Here is a 26,086-nt window from a genome sequence, read left to right on the forward strand (position 1 = left end):
CAATAATTAAAAACACAGGGGGTACTCCCTGTAACAGCGCAGTACCCCATAAAAACCTAAGTAACATTTAAAAGAGAGGGAAAGGCCAACGCGTATCGGGAGAGAGAGAGAGAGAGAGAGAAGAAAAAAAACTCTTAATCGCTGGTTCGCTGATACGCTGTAGCTTGGTCCCCGGCCACTCCTCCACCCTCTAGCGGACAACAGCCATGCCTCCCTGGGTGGATTGGAGGCAGTCCCCCGGCCCCTGGCGGACGGAACGGCCCACCGTGTATTTGGTGGACAGTAGGAGTTTCTCTGTCTCACTGCAGTCTCCTGTCTGCCTTTATCCCTCTCTGAGGCTCGATTAACCTGATTAGGGGCCGTTTATGTAGCATCATGACCCGGCCCCACCCTCCACCCTGTCAGATGGTGCTATGACAAATTTGGCTCACATGTCAACTCTTTTGCTGTTCTGGGCTCGTACCCTAGACCTTTGCTTTGCAAGTGCAGCTGTACTGCGCAACTTGATTGTACATGAATAAGCATGTAAATGTTATTTGATATGTAATGCAAATGGCTTATTGCCTATATCACCTTACAAGTCATGAGCTACTGTTAAAGTGCTGTAATGACATAAGACAGCTTTGTGTGAGGAACAGAGCAAAAACGTGTTTATAAACTGATAATCAGCAGTTTTATTCACGAATAAAAGGTTTTTGTTATTGAATATTGAATATTGATGGAGCAATATAATGTGTATGCAAAGAAATAGCAAAGGAAGGTTGTTTCGATCAAAATCAAGTTTTTAAAAAAAGGTGGTGAGGGAGACTTTTTTTGAGTAACAAATTAAGAAGATACTTACTCAAAATAACTACTTCAGAAAAAGTCAACCATTTCCTGTTAATTTCAAAAACTTTTGTCCTTTTGTCCCCCCAACACACACTTAAGCAAAACAATAGGCCTTTAGCCCCTGCAGCAGGGGGCTTTTTACTCCTAATTAGGGCTGCACGATTTGGACAAAAAGTCATATTGCGATTATTTTGAAAATATTTTGATTTGAACTGCGATTATGATGGTAATATTCAACTGCAAAAAGGCTACTGGGGTTTTCACATTTAGCCCTCTTAAAAAGAAACTGAGACCTTTTTTCAATTCACCCACAAATAAATAAATATATAAACAGTAAAACAAAGTCTTCTTCATATCCAAATGTTATCATCCACTGTGTACGTGCTTTTGTCCATTTTTTGACAGGATCGGCTCACTAATCATCAACATTAGTTTTTGAAACAGTCAACTTGAATATTGAATATATCTGACACCGATCTCCAATTTTCATCTCATCAATCTATGCTGATCATTTAACTTTTTATCAGCAGCTCTGTCAAAACTGGTCATGTAAGCTTTCTGCTCAATGTCACTGTTAACTAAATTTCCCTGTTGTTAAAACCATAGTTGTTGCCTAGTTTTTTCTGTCAAAAATAATGTTGATTGATTGAATAATTCAGTATACACAAAATATAAATGTTACTCTTTATTCTAGGCCTTATATACAGTAAAGTATAGTTTGTATAAGCCTACTAGTTTTTAAGATAGCCCTAAAGAATGAGGCTTAAATGTTAAACTGAAGTTGAACTGATAGCAATGCATTATATTATAGTAACTAAATATATGATATAGATTTATTGTATGTTCCTACCTACCTTTTCATTTTGTTGGATGTTGGTAATATTAGTTCCGCTTTCACTTTTTCCGCGGGGAGTGTAGGGCGACACGCTCTCTCGTGAGATAAACAAATGAAAGGAGAAGAGGACTCTGTTACTGTTAATGCTGTTTGCTCAGCAATCATTTAATAAAGATGTTTGAATTTACCCCATCTTGTATTCTGCGATATTATTATGATACCTGTGTCTTGCGGAGACTGAGATGCTGCTACCGCAGACAATAATAAAAACCGCTTCACGCAGGACGCGCCAGTTTAGTGTAAATAAAGCAAGTTTAGCGCACATAAGCAAACGGAACCAAACTCGGAGCACTTCTGTTACTCTTAAGCATGAGAGGGAGTTGTGGAGCACATAACCGATCTGAAAACACTGTAAAAATGCGCTAATTTAATATAGATTGGACTGAACAGCGCAAAGAAACTTTGAAGGGAGCAGACTATTTATTTATTTAATTCAATCGCAGCCTTTGCTATTTAATAATCGCGGTTTCGATTTCATTCCGATTAATTGTGCAGCCCTACTCCAAATACTATCCTTTCACTTATTGGACAGTTACTGAAAAATATTTGATTTAATAACCTTAAACAAAACTGAAAATGACAAATAAGCTTTTTGTCTCAAAATAAATGTGTTCATTTCAGGAATTTTCATTAGCTACATCAATTTACAACATTTGAAAAAATGTAAAAAATTAGATAACGTCCTCAAAATCATCCTTTAGACAGTTCATGCAAAGATCTGATGGAACAGGATAATTTTGCAGTGTATAGTGACAAACAGGTGTTTAGTAAAGCGCTGAGGTAGTTTTTGTTGCCATTTAGTGTTTTGGGAGAAAATAAAATCAATGGAGCCTTTTACCCCTGGGAGCCTTTAGCCCCGTAATACCCTACAGCGAGCTATGTAAAAATAATTTTGCAAAAATGCAGTTATAGTAACGTGATTGTTTGAGACCAGGTTGGTGAAAACCTATAAACTGTTCATTTCAGTCAAATGGACTGCTGAGTAATGTTTTACCCTGCTGTTTAAATGTAAGTTAGCAGTGCTTGTGAAATGGATGATGACCAGTGTTCTTTCCAAGGGTGAAAAATTCATTTACGGTGGTCTCGTTTTTTTGGCATGGTGTGGAATAGAAACTAAAGGTTAATGAAGGGCTCAGCTGTGCAATAGTGTGTGTCTTCTATATTACTGCCTATTCCACTGGTAATCTACCATGAGCATGCCATATAAGCACCATTTACAAATTAACTTCATTTAAGCTGTTAATAGCCACAATACTGTAAAGTACAAGATCATTAATAGAACATCAGCCTTATTTTTTCATTCTTTTATTCCTTGCCAAAAATATTTGGAAGGCAACAATTATTTGACACAAATAAATTAGACTGTGTCTGATTTTTTTTCCCTGTCTCTCCCTAGCTCTTTGCCTGTGCTAGTCTGCATTATGACAGGAGCCCACTTTTCCTTTAGCTCCATAATTGGAATGTGGGTTGGCAGTTGGTGTGAAGCAATAGGTGGCAGCAGTCAGCCCTGGAGAACCTGTCAGAATTTATAGAAAGTCGTGCCATGTACTCCACTTTATTCAGAGGAAACAATGCATTTTAATAGCTCCAAGCGTTTCAGTAATTCAAGGTGGCGTCATTAGAGGTTTATTTATTCACTCTGGGGCTGAGAGACAGATAATGCCCCCCCCCATCAGCCGTGGCAGCTCCATCTCAATGTCTCCTGCCGAGCAGAGGAGGGGGGATTAGAGTAGAATGGGCAAACATGACAATCCTGCAGCAGTTAATGAATTAAATGGAAAACAAAGCATCAAGTTGTCTTCATAGGACCTTAGGGTAGGGCTTTAGTGTTGTCTTGTTTTTCAGCTGTTGTCATTACCTTACCAATTGAATGGTCTGAGTGGAAATAAACAGGTTAAAAATAACTACGGCAGAAAGCTTTGAAGCTGATACTTGGCTGGGATTCATAGACGTCAAATTCTGGTTAGGCCTTGAGTTTGCGATTAAATAACATTTTCTTTCATTATGTGTTCAATGATAGTTAGAGTGCAGGCTACATTTTTTACCTTTGTGTCTTTTTATGGTGGCTTGTTCAGTGGAGTGCTGAAGCATACCCTCTTTTCATCTAACTACTTGAAAAAATGGGTTTCATTCCAACTAATAATAAACTCAGTATTTGCAGGTGGCACACTCAAGATCAGTAATGAACATTAACTCTGTCTCAGTATTAATGAGAATTATTTCTTCAGTACACCAAATCCTCTGTGCTTTTTATGCCAATTTATAAGCTCAAGAAACATAGTTTCAACGCAAATTTGTCATTGTTGCATTGTAAAACTACATTTTTGTCTGGAAAAATGATAATAAAAGACATCCAATTACATATTTAAAGGAAGGCCCATATTCACTTAGGAAGGAAATCAGCAGGGACTTGATGTTAAGATATTAAATCGATATCTGTGTCTTGATACGATAATAATGTTATTTTTTGTGTATTGCAAAACTGCAATGTATTGCGATCATTTACTCATCTGTTTCTCAATTATCTTCATTGTAAACTCGTTCTCATTCACAAGATGTCAAATACTGACAATTGTGCAAGTGCCCAGTGCATCAATAAACTGTATAGACAGCAAAAGCAGACTTGTGGTTGTCTGTTTCCTGATGCATTATGTAATTCCAAGCAGTCTCATCGGATATTATCATGTTTAACCACAATATGTTTTAATCACTTTAAATGTAAAAAAACAAGCAGAGAAATAATCACAATCATATATTCCAAAAATAAAAACACCATAAAAATAAGCACTATAAAATAATTCCAACACATATAATAGCTTTGTGTGAAGGTTTTAAACTGAAAATTGTTAGAATATCAATACAGTGTTGTCAGGAATAACAAAATATAGATTCTTTTTCACCCTCAGCTCCATATAATATATACCAAGATGATGATATGTTTCATTACTTCTGTCTTCTTAGAACCTATTCAGCTCAAAGAGCTGCAGAGGCCACACATCTCGTTTTAGGAGGCAGTACCTGACTCCTCAACATTAGCTAATGGGGTCTTGATCCTGTGGAAGGTGTATATGATCAGTAGACAAATGCAACATTTTCCATTTGTATTATCAGTGATTGTGGACATTTGTCAACAGTGGGAGCAAGTTCAAGTAAACCTGTAGTGGAGACTGTAATTTCAATTGAACCGTTTAGTACCAGCAAATTACCAAAAACCATGAAAAGCAAGATCTGAACTGGATATCAAACAGAGTAAGAGTGCATAATGTTGAGGTTTTCCTGCAAGGTGCCAAATGCTTGAATGTGAAAAGAAAAAATATACAATAATAAACTATAGCTCTGGCTCTTTGGAAACTTGAATGTCCTCTCCATCTAAGGGTTACTTTAGTAACATACAATACTTTTAATAGGCTTTATGATTCTGCCAGGGTCTTTTTTTTTCTCTAATTGACTTTGTTTACCTGATGAGTGTTGCTTATTCTATAAGACCATCATTTTTTATTTGATTATATATTGCGGCAGGTTATGCTTTCATGCAGCGGGGTGTCTGCATGTCAGGATAACTATTAATTGGATTTTACTACAAAAGAAAGAATCATTACTGCTTAATTTATTATCTGGGAAGAAAATTGGTCTTGAGGAAGTGTTGTCATTGTACAAGTTTTTCAGCCAACAAATGCAAGTCAGAATTTGTCTAGTTAAATGAAATGTACTTCAAAGAATTTGACATTGAATCAGAGCTGGACCTAAAAAATGAACAAAGGGAATGGCTGATTTCTAAGTCCTCTGAAAATCTGTATTGTTTTTATGAAGGAAAGCTAAATCAGAAGGTGAGAGTATTATTCTTAAACCCCTATTTGACTGACATTAAGGTTTTATGGGAGAGCAAAGGCCCTGTGATATGGAATGGGGAATAAAGACAGATTTTCAGCTAGATTTGGTTTCAGTTTGTATAGTGACAGAGAGGATAAGGTGCATCATGACACATAATGTCATGCAACAGTGGTCGCTTGCCTGCAATATGGTCTGCCAGAAACTCTTTACCAGAGTTTTGGCAATTTTTCACTAAGGCTGGGTGTTATGGCAAAGAAAAAAATCTTTAATATGAATAAATAACTAATATTTTTCAGCCTGTTGACGATGTTCAATATATGTCTATACTTTATGTATTTTCTTGGAAATGACTTTAAAATGTGATTTTTCTTCAATCAAAGAAATCATTTCAATGCAAGTATAAAAGCAAGTAAAAATTAACAGGGCTCCAGACCTTCGAATGCTAATGCGACCAAAAATAAATTATTGTGACAAACATTTAAAATCTAGTCGCCATTTGCGACAGTCAGGATGTGTGCTTTCATGTGCGGTTTCGTCAGAAATCATCGTGTGAGTTATTGAATACATCTTTCGTGCCGCTTTTCACCCTTTCTGTTGATGATATGAGCTTGCGGACTGCACGCAGCAACAAACACAGCACAAGCAATGATGTCCGATTCATGAATAGATAACTCTTTTGAACCTGGTCTTTATAATGAATTGGCCGACAAGAGCTTGTTTGAACTCAGGAGCTCAGCTTAGCAGTTTGAATTCGAATCACTGTCTCAGTGAATCAGCAGTCAGTGAGCTCACACTGGGAGTGCAAAATAGTAGTCCCATTTGTATTTCGGGTTTCTTTATAATTAAAAGTATGTGTGTGTGTATATATATATATATATATATATACACACATTTAATTATAAAGAAACCTGCAATCGCTATCATGCTATATATAAATAAATAAATATATATATATATATATATATATATATATATATATATATATATATATATATATATATATTAGCATGATTACGAGTGTAATATTTCTTGAATACAACAGTTCAAATAAGTAAATTATAAATAATTAGGAAAAACTGAGTACGGTCATAAAAACATGTTTGTGCATGGAACTACTTTCTTGCGTGACCGATCAGAATCTGATGTTGCTGGTTCAAAACAAAAACAAAACTTACTTTCGAAATAGTTTCAAGGCTTGTGCTGTTTCAAACTTTCGAAGTTATTGGATAAACAAGGATGGATGGATGTGTGTGTGTGTGTGTGTGTGAGAGAGAGAGAGATGAGAGAGAGAGAGAAAGAGAGATTGAGCGTGTGCAATCACCTGTTGCCACACCCAAGCAGAGATGCCGTCAGCTTTCTAAAGGTCAGCTTTCTCATTGGTAAAATAGCCATCCAAGTGGGGGTATCCCTCTCTATTTCGCGGTAGCCGGTGCGCAAGAGTCATTCCCTATAAAAATTTCAATGTCCTCCGCCATTTTAAACAGTATGTATTCAATTTATTTTATCCAATAATATTTTATTATAAGAGTTTATATAGTTACCTTATATTGTGTAGGTGCTCGTGCCACAAAATTAACGGCAACCCGCATTTCAGAATAGCATTCTGGGATGATATTCTTCTCACCACAGTTGTACAGAGTGGTTATCTGAGTTACCGTAGACTTTGTCAGTTCAAAACAGTCTGGCCATTCTCTGTTGACCTCCCTCATCAACAAGGTGTTTCTGTCTTTTTTTGTTTTTGGCACCATTCTGAGTAAATTCTAGAGACCTTTTTGCATGAAAATCCCAGATGATCAACAGTTACAGAAATACTCAAACAAGCCCATCTAGCATCAACAATCATGCCATGCTCCAAATCACTGAGGTCACATTTTTTCCCCCATTCTGATGGTTGATGTGAACATCAAGTGAAGCTCCTGAACCGTATTTGCATGATTTTATGCACTGCTGCCATACGTTTAGCTGATTAGGTAATCAGATGGATGATTGTAGGTGCCAGACGGGCAAGTTTGAGCATTTCTCCTGGGATTTTCACACACACATAAGTGTGAAAACTTATGAGACAAAATGGGAATGCAAATTTGTGCGCTCAACTATACAGTCTATATATTTAACACACGATTAATGAGCTATCAGCTGCCTTTTCTTTGGCTTTCTATCTTGTTTTTAAACAACAATCTAAATCGAGCAATTCTGTGATGTGGAAGCTAAAACAGCCATTTGGCCCCTAAAAGTTTCAGGAGCACTGAATAATTAAGACCTGTTTCCCACACCTTTTTTCTCTAAATCAACTCAAGAATGATGTTTAATCGTTTTCATTTATATGCGCCAATACAACAATACCTAGTTTTGTCAAAAGCAATAATTACGTACTTTTTATTACACACACACACACACACACACACACACACACACACACACACACACACACACACACACACACACACACACACACACACACACACACATGTTGTGTTTCCATGTTTTATGGGGACTTTCCATAGACATAATGGTTTTTATACTGTACAAACTTTATATTCTATCCCCTAAACCTAACCCTACCCCTAAACCTAACCCCCACAGAAAACTTTCTGCATTTTTACATTTTCAAAAAACATAATTTAGTATGATTTATAAGCTGTTTTCCTCATGGGGACCGACAAAATGTCCCCACAAGGTCAAAAATTTCGGGTTTTACTATCCTTATGGGGACATTTGGTCCCCACAAAGTGATAAATACACGCTCACACACACACACACACACACACACACACACACACAATTCATTTCCTGATGATACAATTTTTCTAAATTCTTTGCTCTTGTTGTTGTTCACATACTAAGCTGTTTAGATCAAGATAGCTTTTTTCATGTTTGTGGCAACAAACATTACATTAGATTTGTTGCTTTTTGTATCTGACTCTTTGTTTTGTTTCACAGTTCCTCCCAAAATCTATGACATTTCATCAGACATTACGGTAAACGAAGGCAGCAATGTTTCACTCATCTGCACAGCCAGTGGAAAACCAGAGCCCAAAATCTCTTGGAGACACATCACCCCATCAGGTGAGTTCATATCAGTTAAAATATGGCTAAAAAGTTTACAGTTAATAATTGGCATGTCCTTAAGAATTAATTTGCTGTTTTTAATGGGATATTTGTCATAAGCATTTCAAGAAGACCCATTGTGATTTTGTTCATAATAATTTAAGTTCGGTGGTATGTGAGGTATATGCCACATATGTAATGCATAAAGACATTGATTGCACTTTTATTGTACTGCTTATACTATTCATCCACATCCATACTAGAGCCATACTGATGGTTCTAGCTGAGATGACATATAATACCCCAGAAATTGTTTGCTTTATCATTTATTAAAACAAAGTATGAATGTGTGTTTGCTGTTCAGTGTCTGGTGGAGTTTGAACGGCTCCGAAGATAATGGTGATGAAACGTACAGGATTCTATTCAAAACCCTTCATAATAAATTGAGTTTATGAAAAGGCTTTTAATCACTTATCTCTTTAATTTGCTGTTGTTCTCAAAAATACTTTTTATTTATATTTATTATTACTCTACTTCAAAGAGCACAAACAACATACTGTATGATGATACATTTTCCTCATCTATACCTTTCAGTGTATATTCAGCAGTTAAAGATAAATGTTGGGCACATTTACAAACCAGATTGAAAATTCTGTGCACCGCAATACTTTTGAGTGCTTGTGATTTTTTTATTGAGGACATCTGCACTTATCATTGTGCTGCTGACTTTATTTCATTCACCTGTATATTTTTGCTATTGAATTGCTTTTTTCGATTCTGATCAAAAAGCTTTAACAGTACCAAAGGCTGGTTACTTCAAATTAAACACTTGAAAACTTGAGGAAAAGTGCTTCAATAATTACCAAAAGCACCACCCTCTTTCACTTTGTTTCGGTTCACAGTTTCAGTTTGGCCCAAATATGACTGAAACCCATTAGTTTAAGCTATTCTTCTTCATGTTAATTAATGTCTGTCTGGGCAAAGTAGATGACAGTGAAAGAGAGCCAGTGAAACCAGAAACCTTTCATTTTAACAGCTACTTTTGCCCCTGAAGGGGTTGATGTACAGTTATAAAATTAAATTGTTTGCTGATACTGTCAACTGAAGTATCACAAATATACTATACTGATGGAGAGTAATGCCAAAACAGCAGATTTAGACCAAAACAAAATATGCATGACTCACAAATGTTGGTTTGTATGGGCTTAAAGGAATAGTTCACCTAGAAATGAAAATGGTTCACTCATCAAAATTATCTCATCATTTACTCACCCTCGTCCCATACTCAACTACTTTCATTCTTCTGCAAAACACAAATATAGATTTTTAGGAGAATATCTGAGCTCTTTAGGTCCATTCAATGCAAGTGAATGGTGGGCAGAACTTTGAAGCTCCAAAGAGCATATTAAGGCAGCATAAAAGTAATCCAAACGACTCCATTGGTAAACATCCATGTCTTCAGAAGCGACATGATAGTTGTGGGTTAGAAACAGATCCGAATCAGAATCAGCTTTATTGCCAAGTATGCATACACATACAAGGAATTTGTCTCGGTGACAGGAGCTTCCAGTGCACAACAATAAAAAACTATACAAAAACAGCAGTAAGACATAGATAATAATAATAAATAATTACAAATAATTAGACATATACATACATTCACACACAGACACACACATGCATAGCTACACACATACACATACATAGTGCAAGTTTAATACAAATCTATTTTCTGTTATGTAGTGCAAAATACAAATTTGTACTGTGCAATTTTATAATAAAAAAAAAATATGAGGAATGAAATGGCAGAATTGGCAGAAGAGAAGAGGTAGATGTGTTGGATAAATATAAAAAAATAATTATGTGCAAAACTGTGTCTTGCACATAATTATTCTCAATGGGGCAATTGAACTGTTCATGAGATAGATAGCCTGAGGGAAAAAACTGTTCCTGTGCCTGCCGGTTGTGGTCAGATCAATATTTAAGTAATTTTTACTACTAATCTCCACCAGCCCCGACAAGTAGGTGGCGATTTGCACGAAGAATGTGAATCGCCAAAAAATGAAAGAAGAAGAATATGTTTGTGTATCTGTTTCTCACCCACACCTATCACATTGCTTCTGAAGATATGGATTTAACTACTGGAGTCGTATGGATTAGTTTTATGCTGCCTTTATGTGTGTTTTAGAGCTTCAAAGTTCTGGCCATAATCCACTTGCATTGTATGGACTTACAGAGCTGAGGTATTCTTCTAGAAATCTTTGTTTGTGTTCGCCAAAGTAAAGAATATCTTACACATCTGGGATAGTCTGAGTGTGAGTAAATGATGAGAGAAGTTTTATTTTTGGGTGAACTATTCCTTTACCACTCTGGTATATGTTTGAGCCAATTGGACAAGGGGCTGTTATGCAACAAGAAGAGTAAAGCCAAGTGTGCCATAACACAATAAACACCTTTTATATAGGCCTAAACTACACGTGATCTGCTGCATTTGTATGCAGAACCTATCCCAGATCGAGCTATAATACATCATTTTTGTTAATCAGATGTCAGTAAGACTTATTTAAAGTTGCTTGATTCATGCATGAAAATGTTTGCACACAGGTTTTAAGCACAAATACTTGTGTATGCATGGTTAGTGAATGAGACCCATTGTTCGTCATTGTATTTTTTATTTTTTTTCCTTTGGGCAAGTGAACCATATTTTCAGACTTAATAAATCATAATACAGCATAACATCAAGTATGACAGGCTCCTTAAAAAGGACCACTGTGGTAATAGTTTAAAACTGTGATTACAGTTGCCACAGGACAGTTATTTCTAGTAGTCCTTCAATCATCATGCTTGGTGTTGAATGTGCAACCTAGGTCCACACTAGAGATTTAATTGGCGGGCAATCCCCCACCACAGGTGAAATACACTACATGCAGTAGGCCTTTAAATCTTTTTATAATTGGTCACATCACATACCTTTGACTTGTGTGTGCCTCTAATTTAGCATCTTTGCAGCCTTTCCATCAATATAAAACTGGGGGGAAATTACTCAAATACTTTTTTAAAACACCATGCATAAGACCTTTTAAAGTCATAGTGATGAACAGGTTTCCTTCTAAGGCTTTTACCACCAAGCAATGTGTTATAAACAGCAGTTGCTTGACTATCAAGTACACAGCAATAAATCTCCACCGCCTCACATTTAATATCACAGCATTGTGTTTGTATGGCCCTATTGCTGCTTACCTACTGCATACTCCGTATCTCTTTTATAATTTTAGTTTTACTTTATATTATGTTTGCATTTCTTGTGTTGTCTGCCTTATTGGCCTCTTAAACTGTCACCACACAGCATTGGGAAAATAATTATTCTTTTCAAACAGGTTTCCCTGTTTGAATGCTCCCTCTCAATACAATTGGTACACATATAGCCCTGCTCTAAACTCACACCATTGGATTAGCCAATGTGCTATGTGAAATGTTTTCATAGTGCCACAGTGTTTACTCTTTCAGGGGTAATCAACCTAAAAATGGCTTACTTATAGTTGTCTCTGCATATTAAGCTGAGATAGGAGAACACAATTAGAAAAATTATACATTTACATTTATGCATTTGGCAGACGCTTTTATCCAAAGCGACTTACAGGGCACTTATTACAGGGACAATCCCCCCGGAGGTGGGTGTTTTAGATGCTTTCAAATGTCCATATTTTACGTTTTAATGTCTATCCAAACGTGCACTACCGGTCAAATTTTTTTACACCCATATTCTTTATTATAATTTTATTTTTTGAATAATAGTAAAGTCATCAAAACTATGGAATAAAATAAATGGAACTATGTGAATTATGTTTTAACTAAACAAAATCCAAAATAAATCATATTATATTTTAGCATCTTCAAAGTAGTTTTTGCAGAACTCTTGACATTTTCTCAACCAACTTCTTGAGGAATCACCCTGTGATGCTTTTTAAACAGTATTGAAGGAGTTCCCATCTATGTTGGGCACTTATTGGCTGCTTTTCTTTATTATTTGGTCCAAGTCATCAATTTCAATTATTGTAGTTTTATAATGAAATAAATTAATATGGTGGCACAATTATATTTTTGTTTACAAAACTAATTTCAAACATTTAAGCATACGCCTTCAGATCAAAAGATTTTTTTAGATCATGAGAAATATTTCAGTCAAGTATTTCAAAACTTTTGGCCAGTAGTTTACAGACATGTATGCTTAAATGTTACAAATATGAATGTACACCTAGCTATGTATATTAATGAGATCAGGCTGATATTAGGTATATGGGGTAGTCTCACATTCTGTACAGCCTAGTCCAGCACGCTTGATCCCAAACATGCTTTCATAAGCATTTTCCATTGTGATTTAAGGCCTCGGGATATATGGAAATCTGACCTTTGAAATAGCTGACTAGAACACATTAGATTAGATTTTTTTTTTTTCTCATATGATAAGGCTGTACCGAAGCGTTCAATTGTCCTTTTGTAAATCATTTGTCTGTGCCTCTACCTCCTGAAAATTGTAGCTACTCTGTTTTATTGTTTCCTGAACAATAGCTCAATACTCGGCGCTGACAGTCTGTCTAAACATCGCCAAATGGTTTTAATACAGAGACCAGCTCTTAAAAGTGCTTGGACCGAAATTCAGCAATTGTTTTATAGCACTTATTGAACAATGAGGATGCTATCGTGGTTAAGGTGAAATACCCAGATGGCTGTGAATAGGCGGTTCAGGTGTGTGTGTGTGTGTTTTGTATGCTTGTGTGTGTGTGTGGTTGAATGATAGTTGATGGTTCACTGCCGACAATGAATGCCTGGGGGAAACCTCTAATAATGTAACATTTTGGCTGCCGCAGTATTCTCTCATGGGTTAACGGTAGAGATGTACACAGAACTGCCACCTCACCCCATAATGTATCCTCTGCAAGCACTCATCATATCAGCAGCAGGCAGACCTCAAGGAATTGTACTTTGTGCTGTCCACACAATGTGGGAAAGTGCTTACTGCGACTGCACTTAAAGGTGGGGTATGTGATTTTCTTTTTTGACCATTTTTTCAAAATAACTTGAAATCCTATTCCTAACCCACTTACTGGCTGTAAATTAGAAGCACTGAAATGAAAATTAAGCAATTTAATCATCTGTGGAACGGGCAGGACTCGAAAAACTCCAGCCAATCATTTTCAAGACCACCTAGAATCATTGGACAGAAAATGTGTCAATCAAACGGTCGTACCATGCCCCCTCCCCCACCACCCTGGCGCGTGTCCCGTTCAGTGCGCATACTCAAAGCTCGTGACCCAGTAACAGGAAGCGATTGTATTTATGTATGGAGAATAGAGCTTTTATAGTGCTAGTGGGGTTGTTCCACATTTCTATGAATCCTGTTTTGAATAGAAGACCGCTGTACAGACGCCAGGGCTGGCTATGTTCTTTTTTTTTTACAGTTATGAGAAAATCAGCTCTACACCTTTCAAGAGTGGTATGCGAACCCCTCCTCCTGCTGTGTCAACAATTTGCTCTGAAAATTTTTGCAAATCACATACCCCACCTTTAACACAAAGCAATGTGGAATCCTAGATTAAAGGTGGGGTATGTGATTTGCAAAACGGCCGGCAGATTTTGAAAATACACAACTCTAAGGTCCTACCTTCTCTCCTCCAACGCTGGCCCTGAATCCACCCTTTCGAAAAACATGGACGCGCAATCATGCACGAGCGAAAACTCAGATGCGCAGTGTTCTAGCAGTGTTCTAGACTCACTAGTCAAACAGTGCATTCACCTGTCAGACAATTTTTCAGAGCAAATTGTTGACACAGCAGGAGGAGGGGGTCGCATACCACTCTTGAAAGGTGTAGAGCTGATTTTCTCATAACTGTAAAAAAAGAACATCGCCAGCCCTGGCGCCTGTACAGCTGTCTTCTATTCAAAACAGGATTCATAGAAATGTGGAACAACCCCACTAGCACTATAAAAGCTCTATTCTCCATACATAAATACAATCGCTTCCTGTTACTGGGTCACGAGCTTTGAGTATGCGCACGAACGGGACACTCAGCGCCAGGGTGGTGGGGGAGGGGGCATGGTACGACCGCTTGATTGACACATTTTCTGTCCAATGATTCTAGATGGTCTTGAAAATGATTGGCTGGAGTTTTTCGAGTCCTGCCCGTTCCACAGATGATTAAATTGCTTAATTTTCATTTCAGTGCTTCTAATTTACAGCCAGTAAGTGGGTTAGGAATAGGATTTCAAGTTATTTTGAAAAAATGGTCAAAAAAGAAAATCACATACCCCACCTTTAACCTTGCTATGATTTGCCTAATTTGGTTGGAGTGACATCTCCCAGAGGCTCCACCTGTATCTCTTGAGCTTTTCAAATAACTCTTGACATGCATGCTTCCATACAATATAGGAGGCAGTTAAAGATCACTGATGATAAAGGACAGGTTGATGTTTGAATACATTTTGGCACTTAATTAGATTTCATGTGTTTTTGTTCAGAGTCTGATGTTGGCTGATTTCAAGAGAATTTGTAAAGGGTTCCATTCATTATTAAATGTGTCACTAAACCTTGGTAATTTCCTCTTTTGGTGTAATCGGTAAGATAAGTGACGGTTCAGTGTGAAGTCTCTGTTAGGAAAAAAGAAAATAAATCGCTGAGCTGAGGGAATTATGGAGTGAGTTAATCACTGATAAAGATACCTATAGATGCTATTTGGTAAAACATTAACATTGGTTAATATTTGTTATTAAAATAACAACTACATTTGCCTTTGGCCTTAATGTTTCATAAATGTGATGATTGTTATTGATGTGATATAACAACTGCAGGGGCCCCAAAAATTATTTGGAAATTTGAACAAACACATAAAAACGTAGGGATTGCATTGGATATCAAAAGAGCAAACCAAGTCACATCTGACATTTTCTCAGAAAATTTTTTATTTTTCTGAGCCATTTTTGCAGTTACTACTACTGGTACCAAAGTGATTTATAGTGCACGGATGAAGTCAGCTCCCCTTAAAGGTATAGTTCACCCAAAAATGAAAATTCTCTCATTTACTCACCCTCATGCCATTCCAGATGTGTATGACTTTTTCATCTGGTCCATACAATGCAAATGAATGGGTGTCAAATGTCTGAAGCTCCAATATTCAAATAAGGGCAACATAAAAGTACTCCAGACAACCCATTTCTTCTACATTTACATTTATGCATTTGGCAGACGCTTTAATCCAAAGCGACTTACAGAGCCCTTCTTACAGGGACAATCCCCCCGGAGCAACCTGGAGTTAAGTGTCTTGCTCAAGGACACAATGGTGGTGACTATGGGGATCGAACCAACAACATTCTGATTACCAGTTTACCAGTACTGTGGTTTAGACCACTACACCACCACCACTCCATAGACTACTACACCACCACCACTTCTGAAGCTATATTATAGCTGTGGGTGAGAAACAGATAAATATATTTTAATTTTTACTATAAATTCTCCTCCCTGCTCAGTAGATCTCCACTTTAAGTTACATATTCTTCTTCTGTTTTTTGTTATTCGCATTCATTGTGCATATCGCCCCCTACTTGGCAGGGAGAAGAATTTATGATAAAAAATGACTTAAATATTGATTGCTTCTGAAGATATAGATTTAACTACTTGTTGTAAAGACATGATCCAATAGACAACCAGAGAGTGTCCAAATACTTTTTGTCATAATTTTGAGCTGTATAACTCTCTGTAGGTGTGACTCTATGTGCATAGAAAGTATACCCATGCTATCTTTTAAATATCTGCCACTTGGTTTAATATTTAGTTGTCTAATTCAAACATGTATGTGTTTTTAAGTTTGGCCTGCTGTGGGGCCTGGGTAGCTCAACAAGTAAAGATGCTGACTACCACACCTGGAGTCGCAAATTCAAATCCAGGGTGCGCTGAGTTACTCCAGTCAGGCTTCCTAAGCAACCAATTGCTAGGCTGGGTAGAGTCACCTTGGCTTAAGCTCCTTGTGGTCACTATAATGGTGGTTCTCGATCTTGGTGGGGCACGTGGTGAGTTGTGCATGGATGCTGCGGAGAATAGCATGAGTCTCCACACGTGCTAGGTCTCTGCGGTAACGCACTCAACCAGCCATGTGATAAGATGTACGGATTGACTGTCTCAGACCCGGAGTCAACTGAGATTCATCCTCTGCCACCCGGATTGAGGCGAGTCACTATGCCACCATGAGGACTTAGAGCACATTGGGAATTGGGCATTCCAAATTAGGGAGAAAATTTAAAAAAGTTTGTCCTACTGTGAATGTCCGAATTCTTTTTGGGCCATTGTGTATTTTAGAAATCCCCTTTATCAATTTTTCAATTTATTTTTTTTTCTGATTTTTACATCTCAAATGCTTTCTAAGAATTGCATGCTTTCCTGTACCTTAAATACAGACATTGTGGTTCTGAGATGTTATGGGACTGTGTGTCTTGTTCAGCAGTTGTATTTATTCAAGTCATGCTGAAATTATTTTCTTAATGCATTATCAAAAGCTGTTAGATGTCATGCTTAACACCTTGTTTTGAAGGTGGAAAGGAACACGTGCCCATTTTTTTAAGTTAAGTCTAATTTTATGATGTTTGCTTTCAGTGTTCTGATGTCCTACTTCCCTTTTCATCTTTGTACGGCCAAATATGAGCTGTTTTGCATGAATACATTTCACACAATTTATCCCATTGTACAGTCTTTGCTTCAATTCATTTGCAGAGCATTGGAATCAAAATAGCAAATTGTCAGCTCAGATAAGCATTTAAGTCGGTTCCTTGATAACCCCAAAGCAAACTAAATTGTTGAGTTTGTTACCTGCTATAAAGATGTAATTGTTTTTATTCAACACACAAATGTGTATGCAAATAACGAAGGGATGGAATAATTAGGGCTCGGAGCTCCTGTATTTCTATCAGTGTTCCAGCAATTCAGAAGTAACACACATTTATTTCTCCCCTAACAGTCTTTATATATATATATATATATATATATATATATATATATATATATATATATATATATAATTGTATCATTCAGTGCAACTCAATATTCGAAGATATATTCCAGATAATTTTTTATTATTTCAAAGCAGCTTTACAGAAAATCATGGATTAACAGAAATTGAAACTAATATATATACAGTCTTAAGAGTCATCATTGTGTAGTTTAATGAATATGATTGTAAATTGTGCATAAAACTAAATAATTAAATAATAATTGTATTTAGAACCCCAGTGAGCAAGCCGAAGGCGACTGGCAAGGAACACAAAACTCCATAAGACATTGGTTAATGGAGAAAAATAACCTTGGGAGAAACCAGACTCACTGTGGAGCCCAGATTCCATATGGCTAAACAGCATGAATATGATGCCAATATTAGTTATTTATGTGCAGTATGAGTCATAACCTAAGACTTAAAGTGTGAAGGGCCAGTGTTTAAACTAAATTTTGTATTTGGATTAACTGCAGAAATTCATATAGATACATTGTCCTTTGTTAGTTGGCTGATTAAGGCTTTTGTTGGCAATCAATTGATAGTCTACTCTCACCTAAAGGATTATTAGGAACACCATACTAATACTGTGTTTGACCCCCTTTCACCTTCAGAACTGCCTTAATTCTACGTGGCATTGATTCAACAAGGTGCTGAAAGCATTCTTTAGAAATGTTGGCCCATATTGATAGGATAGCATCTTGCAGTTGATGGAGATTTGTGGGATGCACATCCAGGGCACGAAGCTCTCGTTCCACCACATCCCAAAGATGCTCAATTGGGTTGAGATCTGGTGACTGTGGGGGCCATTTTAGTACAGTGAACTCATTGTCATGTTCAAGAAACCAATTTGAAATGATTTGAGCTTTGTGACATGGTGCATTATCCTGCTGGAAGTAGCCATCAGAGGATGGGTACATGGTGGCCATAAAGGGATGGACATGGTCAGAAACAATGCTCAGGTAGGCCGTGGCATTTAAACGATGCCCAATTGGCACTAAGGGGCCTAAAGTGTGCCAAGAAAACATCCCCCACACCATTACACCACCACCACCGCCTGCACAGTGGTAACAAGGCATGATGGATCCATGTTCTCATTCTGTTTACGCCAAATTCTGACTCTACCATCTGAATGTCTCAACAGAAATCGAGACTCATCAGACCAGGCAACATTTTTCCAGTCTTCAACTGTCCAATTTTGGTGAGCTCTTGCAAATTGTAGCCTCTTTTTCCTATTTGTAGTGGAGATGAGTGGTACCCGGTGGGGTCTTCTGCTGTTGTAGCCCATCCGCCTCAAGGTTGTGCGTGTTGTGGCTTCACAAATGCTTTGCTGCATACCTCGGTTGTAACGAGTGGTTATTTCAGGCAAAGTTGCTCTTCTATCAGCTTGAATCAGTCAGCCCATTCTCCTCTGACCTCTAGCATCAACAAGGCATTTTCAGCCCACAGGACTGCCGCATACTGGATGTTTTTCCTTTTCACACCATTCTTTGTAAACCCTAGAAATGGTTGTGCGTGAAAATCCCAGTAACTGAGCAGATTGTGAAATACTCAGACCGGCCCGTCTGGCACCAACAACCATGCCATGCTCAAAATTGCTTAAATCACCTTTCTTTCCCATTCTGACATTCAGTTTGGAGTTCAGGAGATTGTCTTGACCAGGACCACACGCCTAAATGCATTGAAGCAACTGCCATGTGATTGGTTGATTGGATAATTGCATTAATGAGAAATTGAACAGGTGTTCCTAATAATCCTTTAGGTGAGTGTATATATTCCATTTTAAAAGTGTTGTCCATCATTAGACAAAGGTGATGCAGGCAGAGATCAGTGAAGTGCATTGCAGTTCAACCGGCAGGTCATTTCGGTGAGGTCTATCCTATATCCAACATTCAGGCAGTGGCGTATGAGTGGCCCATGTCTTATGGTTGGAGTGGGCATCAGTTCATCCTCTGAAGTCCATCGTAATAGACTGAAGTGATGTCTGGCTGGCACTGGCTGTATTTAGTCATCATCCCTCAGAGTCACGTGCAGTGGAGTTTGACACCAGCTCTGGTAACCTCGGGATATGAATCAAATAAGGAATAAGGAAACAAATAGAAAAACATTTTCATAGATGCCATTCAATTTGCAGAGTTATAGATTATGAGAAGTGTTTCTGGTTCCGGCAGACCTAACTAAACAGCCTAACTATGAGTTGATTTACGATTGGCTAAATACAGTAGATAGTCTAGAATAGAGTCCCGAACAGTGTTAGGAAGACTATTCAATAGTTTAGGAGCCAAATATGTAAAGGATTTACCTCCTTTTGTGGATTTTAATATTCTAAGAACTATTAACAGGCAAGAATTTTTCGATCGTAATAAATGTGATTGAATATAGCATGGTAGAAGGTCACTTAAACAATATGTAACAATTTTCATGTAATATTCACATATTTGTATTGCCAATTTGTGAACGCAACTTATATACAAATAGGTTGCCTATTAAAGCCTGTAGACTGAATTTCATGCAAAGGGTGCGGGTCGCTTTTGCTGGGAAAATCCAAAGGATGTGACATTTATGTGCACTCCCGAGAGCCTTGCCTCAGACAGTAATCGCTTCATTTCCACTATTCAACAGCGACGACAAACTACAATACTAGGCAATCTTAGAGATGGGATCCAGCATCCGGCTCCCAACACAACACCGACTCTTACACAACTCTGAGTAAGCCAAAAAAACAAAAAACATTTATCTACAGAATCACATCTGGCTAAGTGGGAACGTGATCGTGGTCGAGCAAAAACTTGAGTGAACATCGGCAGGGCATTTGATCCTGGAGGGACCTTAGTTTGGTTTTTTGGATCAAATCCGACCCTTAATTGGCATTTTTATTATTGGACAGGTAAGCTTAAATAACTGCAAACATGTGATATATAGTGCCATAAGGATTGATCTGTGTAATTGTAGCTAACTTGATCTTGCCTGCTAATGCTGACGAATTGCAAGCTACCTTGCTTAGTAACTTTCAAATAATTTCAACGATTGACGTTTAACAAGACACTACACATGTTTATAACTGAAACAAACTTTTAAGTCACAGTATTCCTCTGATGATGTCCGATTCTTTAAAAGTTTGCGGCCTCGGAAGTTATCTGTATGCGCTTGATTCCATGCTCATTAGAGCTGTGACTCTGGTCCCGTCTTGATAGTAAAATGAAGTGTGATTGGTTGAAGATAGAGCATGCTACGATTGTTCCGAGTAATATGGCCATTATCTGATTGGATTGAGTAGATGATGGGTGGAGTCCACCTATTGTAGATTTGTGTGCACGTCTTGACACTAGATTTGTTTCACAATCAACAAATGCGTGTAGCCATCCGCAAATGTACAGGAAGCAATCCAGAAATAAATGTGCATGATTCACAAGTGAATGCTGGATAGAGTTGTGTTTGTGAGTTAAAAAATATATATGTAAATAATTTTTTTATTTGCAAATCTCATTTTATTTATTTGTGAATTCACTTTATTTTTGAGAAACTTCTAACATATATTTATAAATCTCATTCTTTTTATTTAGAAATGAATGAAATTTTGTGAAACTCCTTACATTTATTTGTCGATCTCAATAAATTTATTTGTGAACCAAATTTCTATTTGTGAATCTCTTTCGATTTGTATATTAATATGCAACAATTCCATCTCCATACGCACCCTCTAGCGGTTCATGCTGAGTTGCGCAGCAATATGAAATGTATCATTACAATTCAACTCGCAAAGTTTATTAAAATGACTGCTTTACCAATATTGGCTATAGATGCAGTACAGTTGAAACACATCACCGAACAAAGCAATTTTAGTGATCTATCTGAATCATTATATCAAAAGGAGTGGTGGATGTTTGATTCTCCCAAATTTAGCCTATCCAAATTATTTGATAGTGTTTGACACTTTTTTATGGGTCTAAGAAAGGAGACAGTTCATCAACACGTGCATGTCGAGGCCAGTTCTTGTCTCAAGCCATTGTGTAAATGCATGATCAGTGTTGGGTAAGTTACTCTAAAAAAGTAATGAATTACAAACTACTAATTACATCTTATACAGTGTAAATAGATTACTGTACTAATTACTCTGTCTGAAAAGTAATTGCATTACTTATTACTAATTACTTTATAAAACCCCTTATCAACCTCGACCAGATGAAAAATATAAGGATAGACATGAAATGTTTATTTTCTTTCAAATAAATCATGTCAAATCAAATAAATTATTCATGAACTGTTCAAAGAACTTAAGGGTTGGATTAAATTAGAAAACAAAGAAGCAAGCACTATAGCCCTTTTATAACAGATACTTCTCCTCCTCCACATCTTCCTGATACATAAGACAGAAGACAGCCATAAGCAGAGAGATATTCCAAAAACAGGATCCATTTTTTTCCTGTAGGCTACTCTAAACCATGTGGTTTATTATTTATTTATTATTAAGACCTGTCGTGCACCAAATAACTTTCGGTGGGAAATGTTCATTCATGTATATTATATAGATTTATGTATTACAGATATATTACTATTAATATTATTATTATTAAAACGGCAACAGTAACCACATTTTATATCAGACACAATGTTAAATCACTATCCCAAAAAGTATATTTATTTGCAACAACAAATTAACAGCAAAGAGATTCCTGTTGTTAGAACAGCTGCGCCACATTCTCATGTTAACGTTCAGGCGAAGATAAAGTGGAAGTGACGTATGTCTTTATTCCAAATGGCCATACATGAGATGCGAGTACCCTGCTCCCTCCAGAGTTCCCACTTCAAGGGCTCAGCCCTACGGAGGGAGTAGGGCATAGGGATGCTCACTTCCATTTGCAATTTGCGCATACTGATGATGTGCTCGAGGCTATTTTCTATTTCAGCCCTCCGAGCGATGCACAATATGTGAGCGCCACACAAACAAAATCTCAGATGTAGATGCTCATTAGTTTGGTTTGCTTATAACATGCATTTAGAACGGCACCAGAGGGGAATTTCTGCAGATTTGGAATAAGAAGCTAGTTAAACTATTATGAACTAGCCCCCATACAGTCACTTACAGGACTTCCTGGAGTGTTCCGACCATCAAATTAAAAGCCTGACGGTTTTAAAACTAGAAGTGCACAACTGAAATGTATTACTATTGTATAATAACATTTTATTCAAAATAAAAATAATAATTTATTATTATCATCATTTTCTGTTTACAAATTACAACAGTATTTAAGTTGACTGGTTTCCAAAAATTTATATTGTGAATAAAATGTAGAGCGATATCGTAAAAATAAAAAAGAGATCTGAATACGTTAAAGTTCATATACAAGTTGAAATGACTGTGCAAATAAAACAGGCTTCTTTTCCACTGAAGACTTTTACTGGAATAGCTGGAAATGACTGGAATGACTACTAAAAACTTTGAAATGCCCTGCCCTCACCTATTTTAGTAGGAAATACAGCAAAACTGTGGTCATCAAGCTATATACTGCATGGATGTTTAACAAAAGACTTGGTAAAAACACAACTATCCCTTTTCACTCCCACATCATTGCAATGCTCTTTTCCCTTGCTCACATCTCTTTTTTGCATTCTCTAAGATTTTTGCTGAGTCAGAGACTCCTTTTCTGTATGTCAGTGCAGGATTTACCTCTCTGTGCCATGAGACAGATTCACCTCATTGTAAATTGGGATATAAATAGGTTTCACTGAGGAATATTACAATAGGGTTGGATCCTGGTCTGGGGAACCCAGGGAGGTTTTTAGTCCAATAGAAGCATGGCAGCCTCATGCTGTGCTATATTGCCTCTCATTACTCAAGGACCCCAAGCCACGTTTGTCATATTGGCACAGCTCTGATTTCCTCTTGCTATTTGACGCCAATAATATTCTTCCCCGTGTGAATGCGTCTCACAGGGGAGATGCTTCCCACTGGATGACTAGCCAACAAAGCGATTATGTGCCTTATTAAAGCTTTTTTTTCTGTTTTTGGGGGCTGTAGGTGTATTTTCATGTCTTTTACGAGCTGTTGAGACACAGTAGTGAATGTACAGATCCTTTAAGCATTTAACCATTAATTAGTTTAATGTTTGTGGACGAATTATCCTAAAGAATTGTACATATTTGTTTTCTTGTTGTGTTCACAGCCAGGAAGTATGAAAGTGGAGAGTATTTAAATATCACAGGCATCACTCGAGATCAGGCAGGGGACTATGAATGTGGCGCAGAAAACGACATTGCCTCGCCCGACACCAAGACCGTGAGAGTCACAGTCAACTGTGAGTATTATATACCTTTACCTCTGTTTCTGTTTGTTTACTGTCAGATAACATGGAATTACATTCACAATGACAGGAATGCTTTTTTCCCTGTCTTACTGAAGACACCAGTCCCTTGCTGTTTACTGTCTACATACCTTTCTGAAAGGGCCAGCATAGCTGGTGACCAGTATTTGTTATAGTTTGGAAGGTAGTCCCTAAAATAGGATGCTGGTGTGCTGGTTTCTCCACCAGGGTAGGTTTGCACTACACATTTGTAAGGTCTTATTTAAATTAGGATGTAAAGTTTGAACTACACTGTAAAAAATTTAATGGCATTTTATCCAGCTAATGTTTTTTTTTTTGAGTGACAGATAAATGAAATGTGAATGTATATAAATAAAAACACACAACAATATTGCCCTAAATGTTGTCCCAACTAGCCTAACAGTGTTGTTTCAATGGACAATTTCATATTGAAAAATGTTACTGATTTGCAAGTTCCCAGCATGTATTGCAACATGTTTAAATTATGCGGTTAGTGTTATAGGCTTATTTTTTGCTGTTTACTTACTGTTTTTTGTTACCACTGTTAGTCAACGGTTGTGTGGTGATGTTAGAAGCTAGTCTTTTAACTTTATGAGGTTTGTTGATTGTCACTGTTATTGAGGTTTGTGTGTTAAGGGTTGAGGTCTACTGTGGGTCTAAGTCAACATGTCTATGTAACCATTGTATGTATTGCTTTGCCTTACTAGACATACCTCTCTTCAGAGAGCAAAGATTGCAGTTAACTTCATGTAAAAGGAAATTATATGGTATCTTAGATTGTGAATTGATATTTGGCTGAACCAGAAATTAGTAGTTCTCAACAAGATTAGTAGCATTTAGTGAATGAACAAATTCACATTGACTGAACAAAGCAATGTTCCTGAAGATGGTTATTAAAAATGTCAAAAATCTCTTGCAGCCTGTTGCCATGATATTTAAAGTTTTCAACTTTCCGTTTATACAGTGTTGGGGCTTACAAATCACTGCTTAATTTGTTACTAACTCTGTTCTTAATTTGGTGCACCACCTGTTCTTAAAGAAATATTCCTTTAAGGCTAGTAGTTCGTAAACTCTACTCTAGTCGCATTATATGACGTTTACCTTTATTAATCCAATACGTAGCCTTCAAATTTGTAAACAAAAGTGTTGAAAAACCATGAATTTTAGTTTTATTCTGTTTCTGTTGGTATTTCAAACTCACTTTGCCTAAAGTATAACTGTCAATAGTAATAAATTAAATGTCTATTGAAATATGAATCATAAATAAATATGAAATGCACAATTAAGTGATACCAGGTGACTGACACTGGAAAGTGCTCCGTTTAGAGCGTTCTTTTGTGTTGAGTAACGAAGTCAGTTATTCAGATAATGTTCTCTCTTGTAAATGAAACAAGTGTAAATGTCAATATCATCATATGATATGCACCAATCAGAAACAACATTATAACCACCTGACTAATATTGTGTAGGTCCCCCTTGTGCTGCCAAAACAGCGCCAACCTTCATCTTAGAAAAGCATTCTGAGATTATATTCTTCTCACCACAATTGTACAGAGCGGTTATCCGAGTTACCATAGACTTTGTCAGTTTGAACCAGTCTGGACATTATCTGTTCACCTCTCTCATCAACAAGGCATTTCCATCCATAGAACTGCCCCTCACTGGATGTTTTTTGTTTTTGGCACCATTCAGAGTAAATTCTAGAGTCTGTTGTGCCATCTAGCTCTCAGCAATTCTATTCACAGAGCCTCCAAAAAGGCCGGCTGGAGACACCGGAGCATCAAATAGAGCGGCTTTTCCCACGTCACGCATTTCCGTGAGGGTCAGCCAGATGTGACGATCCAAAAACACCAGGTTGCTCATTGACTTGCCAATGGCCTGTGCAGTGGCTTTCGTGTCTCACAGCCAGAGGTGTATAGTAACTAATACTATGTTAATGTACTAAAGTACAGTTTTTAAATTTTTCTACTTATTGAGTATAAATATTTATTTGTATTTTACTTTCACGTTACTACATTTTGAAGAGAAATATTGATACTTTTACTCTGATAAATTTATCTAGACCCTTTTGTTACTTTTGCGACTGAACACAGCAAAAAAAATAGCAGCTCTACGTGTAAAAATGC

The 26,086-nt window shown here is 37.1% G+C and overlaps 1 protein-coding gene across 1 annotated transcript in view; it reads left to right on the top strand.

Annotated features, from left to right (window-relative positions):
• LOC127654155 (neuronal growth regulator 1-like) overlaps positions 1–26,086 on the top strand; it is a 192,107-nt gene that overhangs the window by 54,171 nt on the left and 111,850 nt on the right. Inside the window, exons 3-4 of the mRNA XM_052141192.1 lie at positions 8,495–8,620; positions 23,802–23,933. Of these exons, the coding sequence (XP_051997152.1) occupies positions 8,495–8,620; positions 23,802–23,933 (258 nt within the window). The remainder of the gene's footprint in view (positions 1–8,494; positions 8,621–23,801; positions 23,934–26,086) is intronic.

The sequence above is a fragment of the Xyrauchen texanus genome, chromosome 13 (assembly GCF_025860055.1).
Source record: "Xyrauchen texanus isolate HMW12.3.18 chromosome 13, RBS_HiC_50CHRs, whole genome shotgun sequence".
In the NCBI taxonomy this organism is placed as follows: Eukaryota; Metazoa; Chordata; class Actinopteri; order Cypriniformes; family Catostomidae; genus Xyrauchen; species Xyrauchen texanus.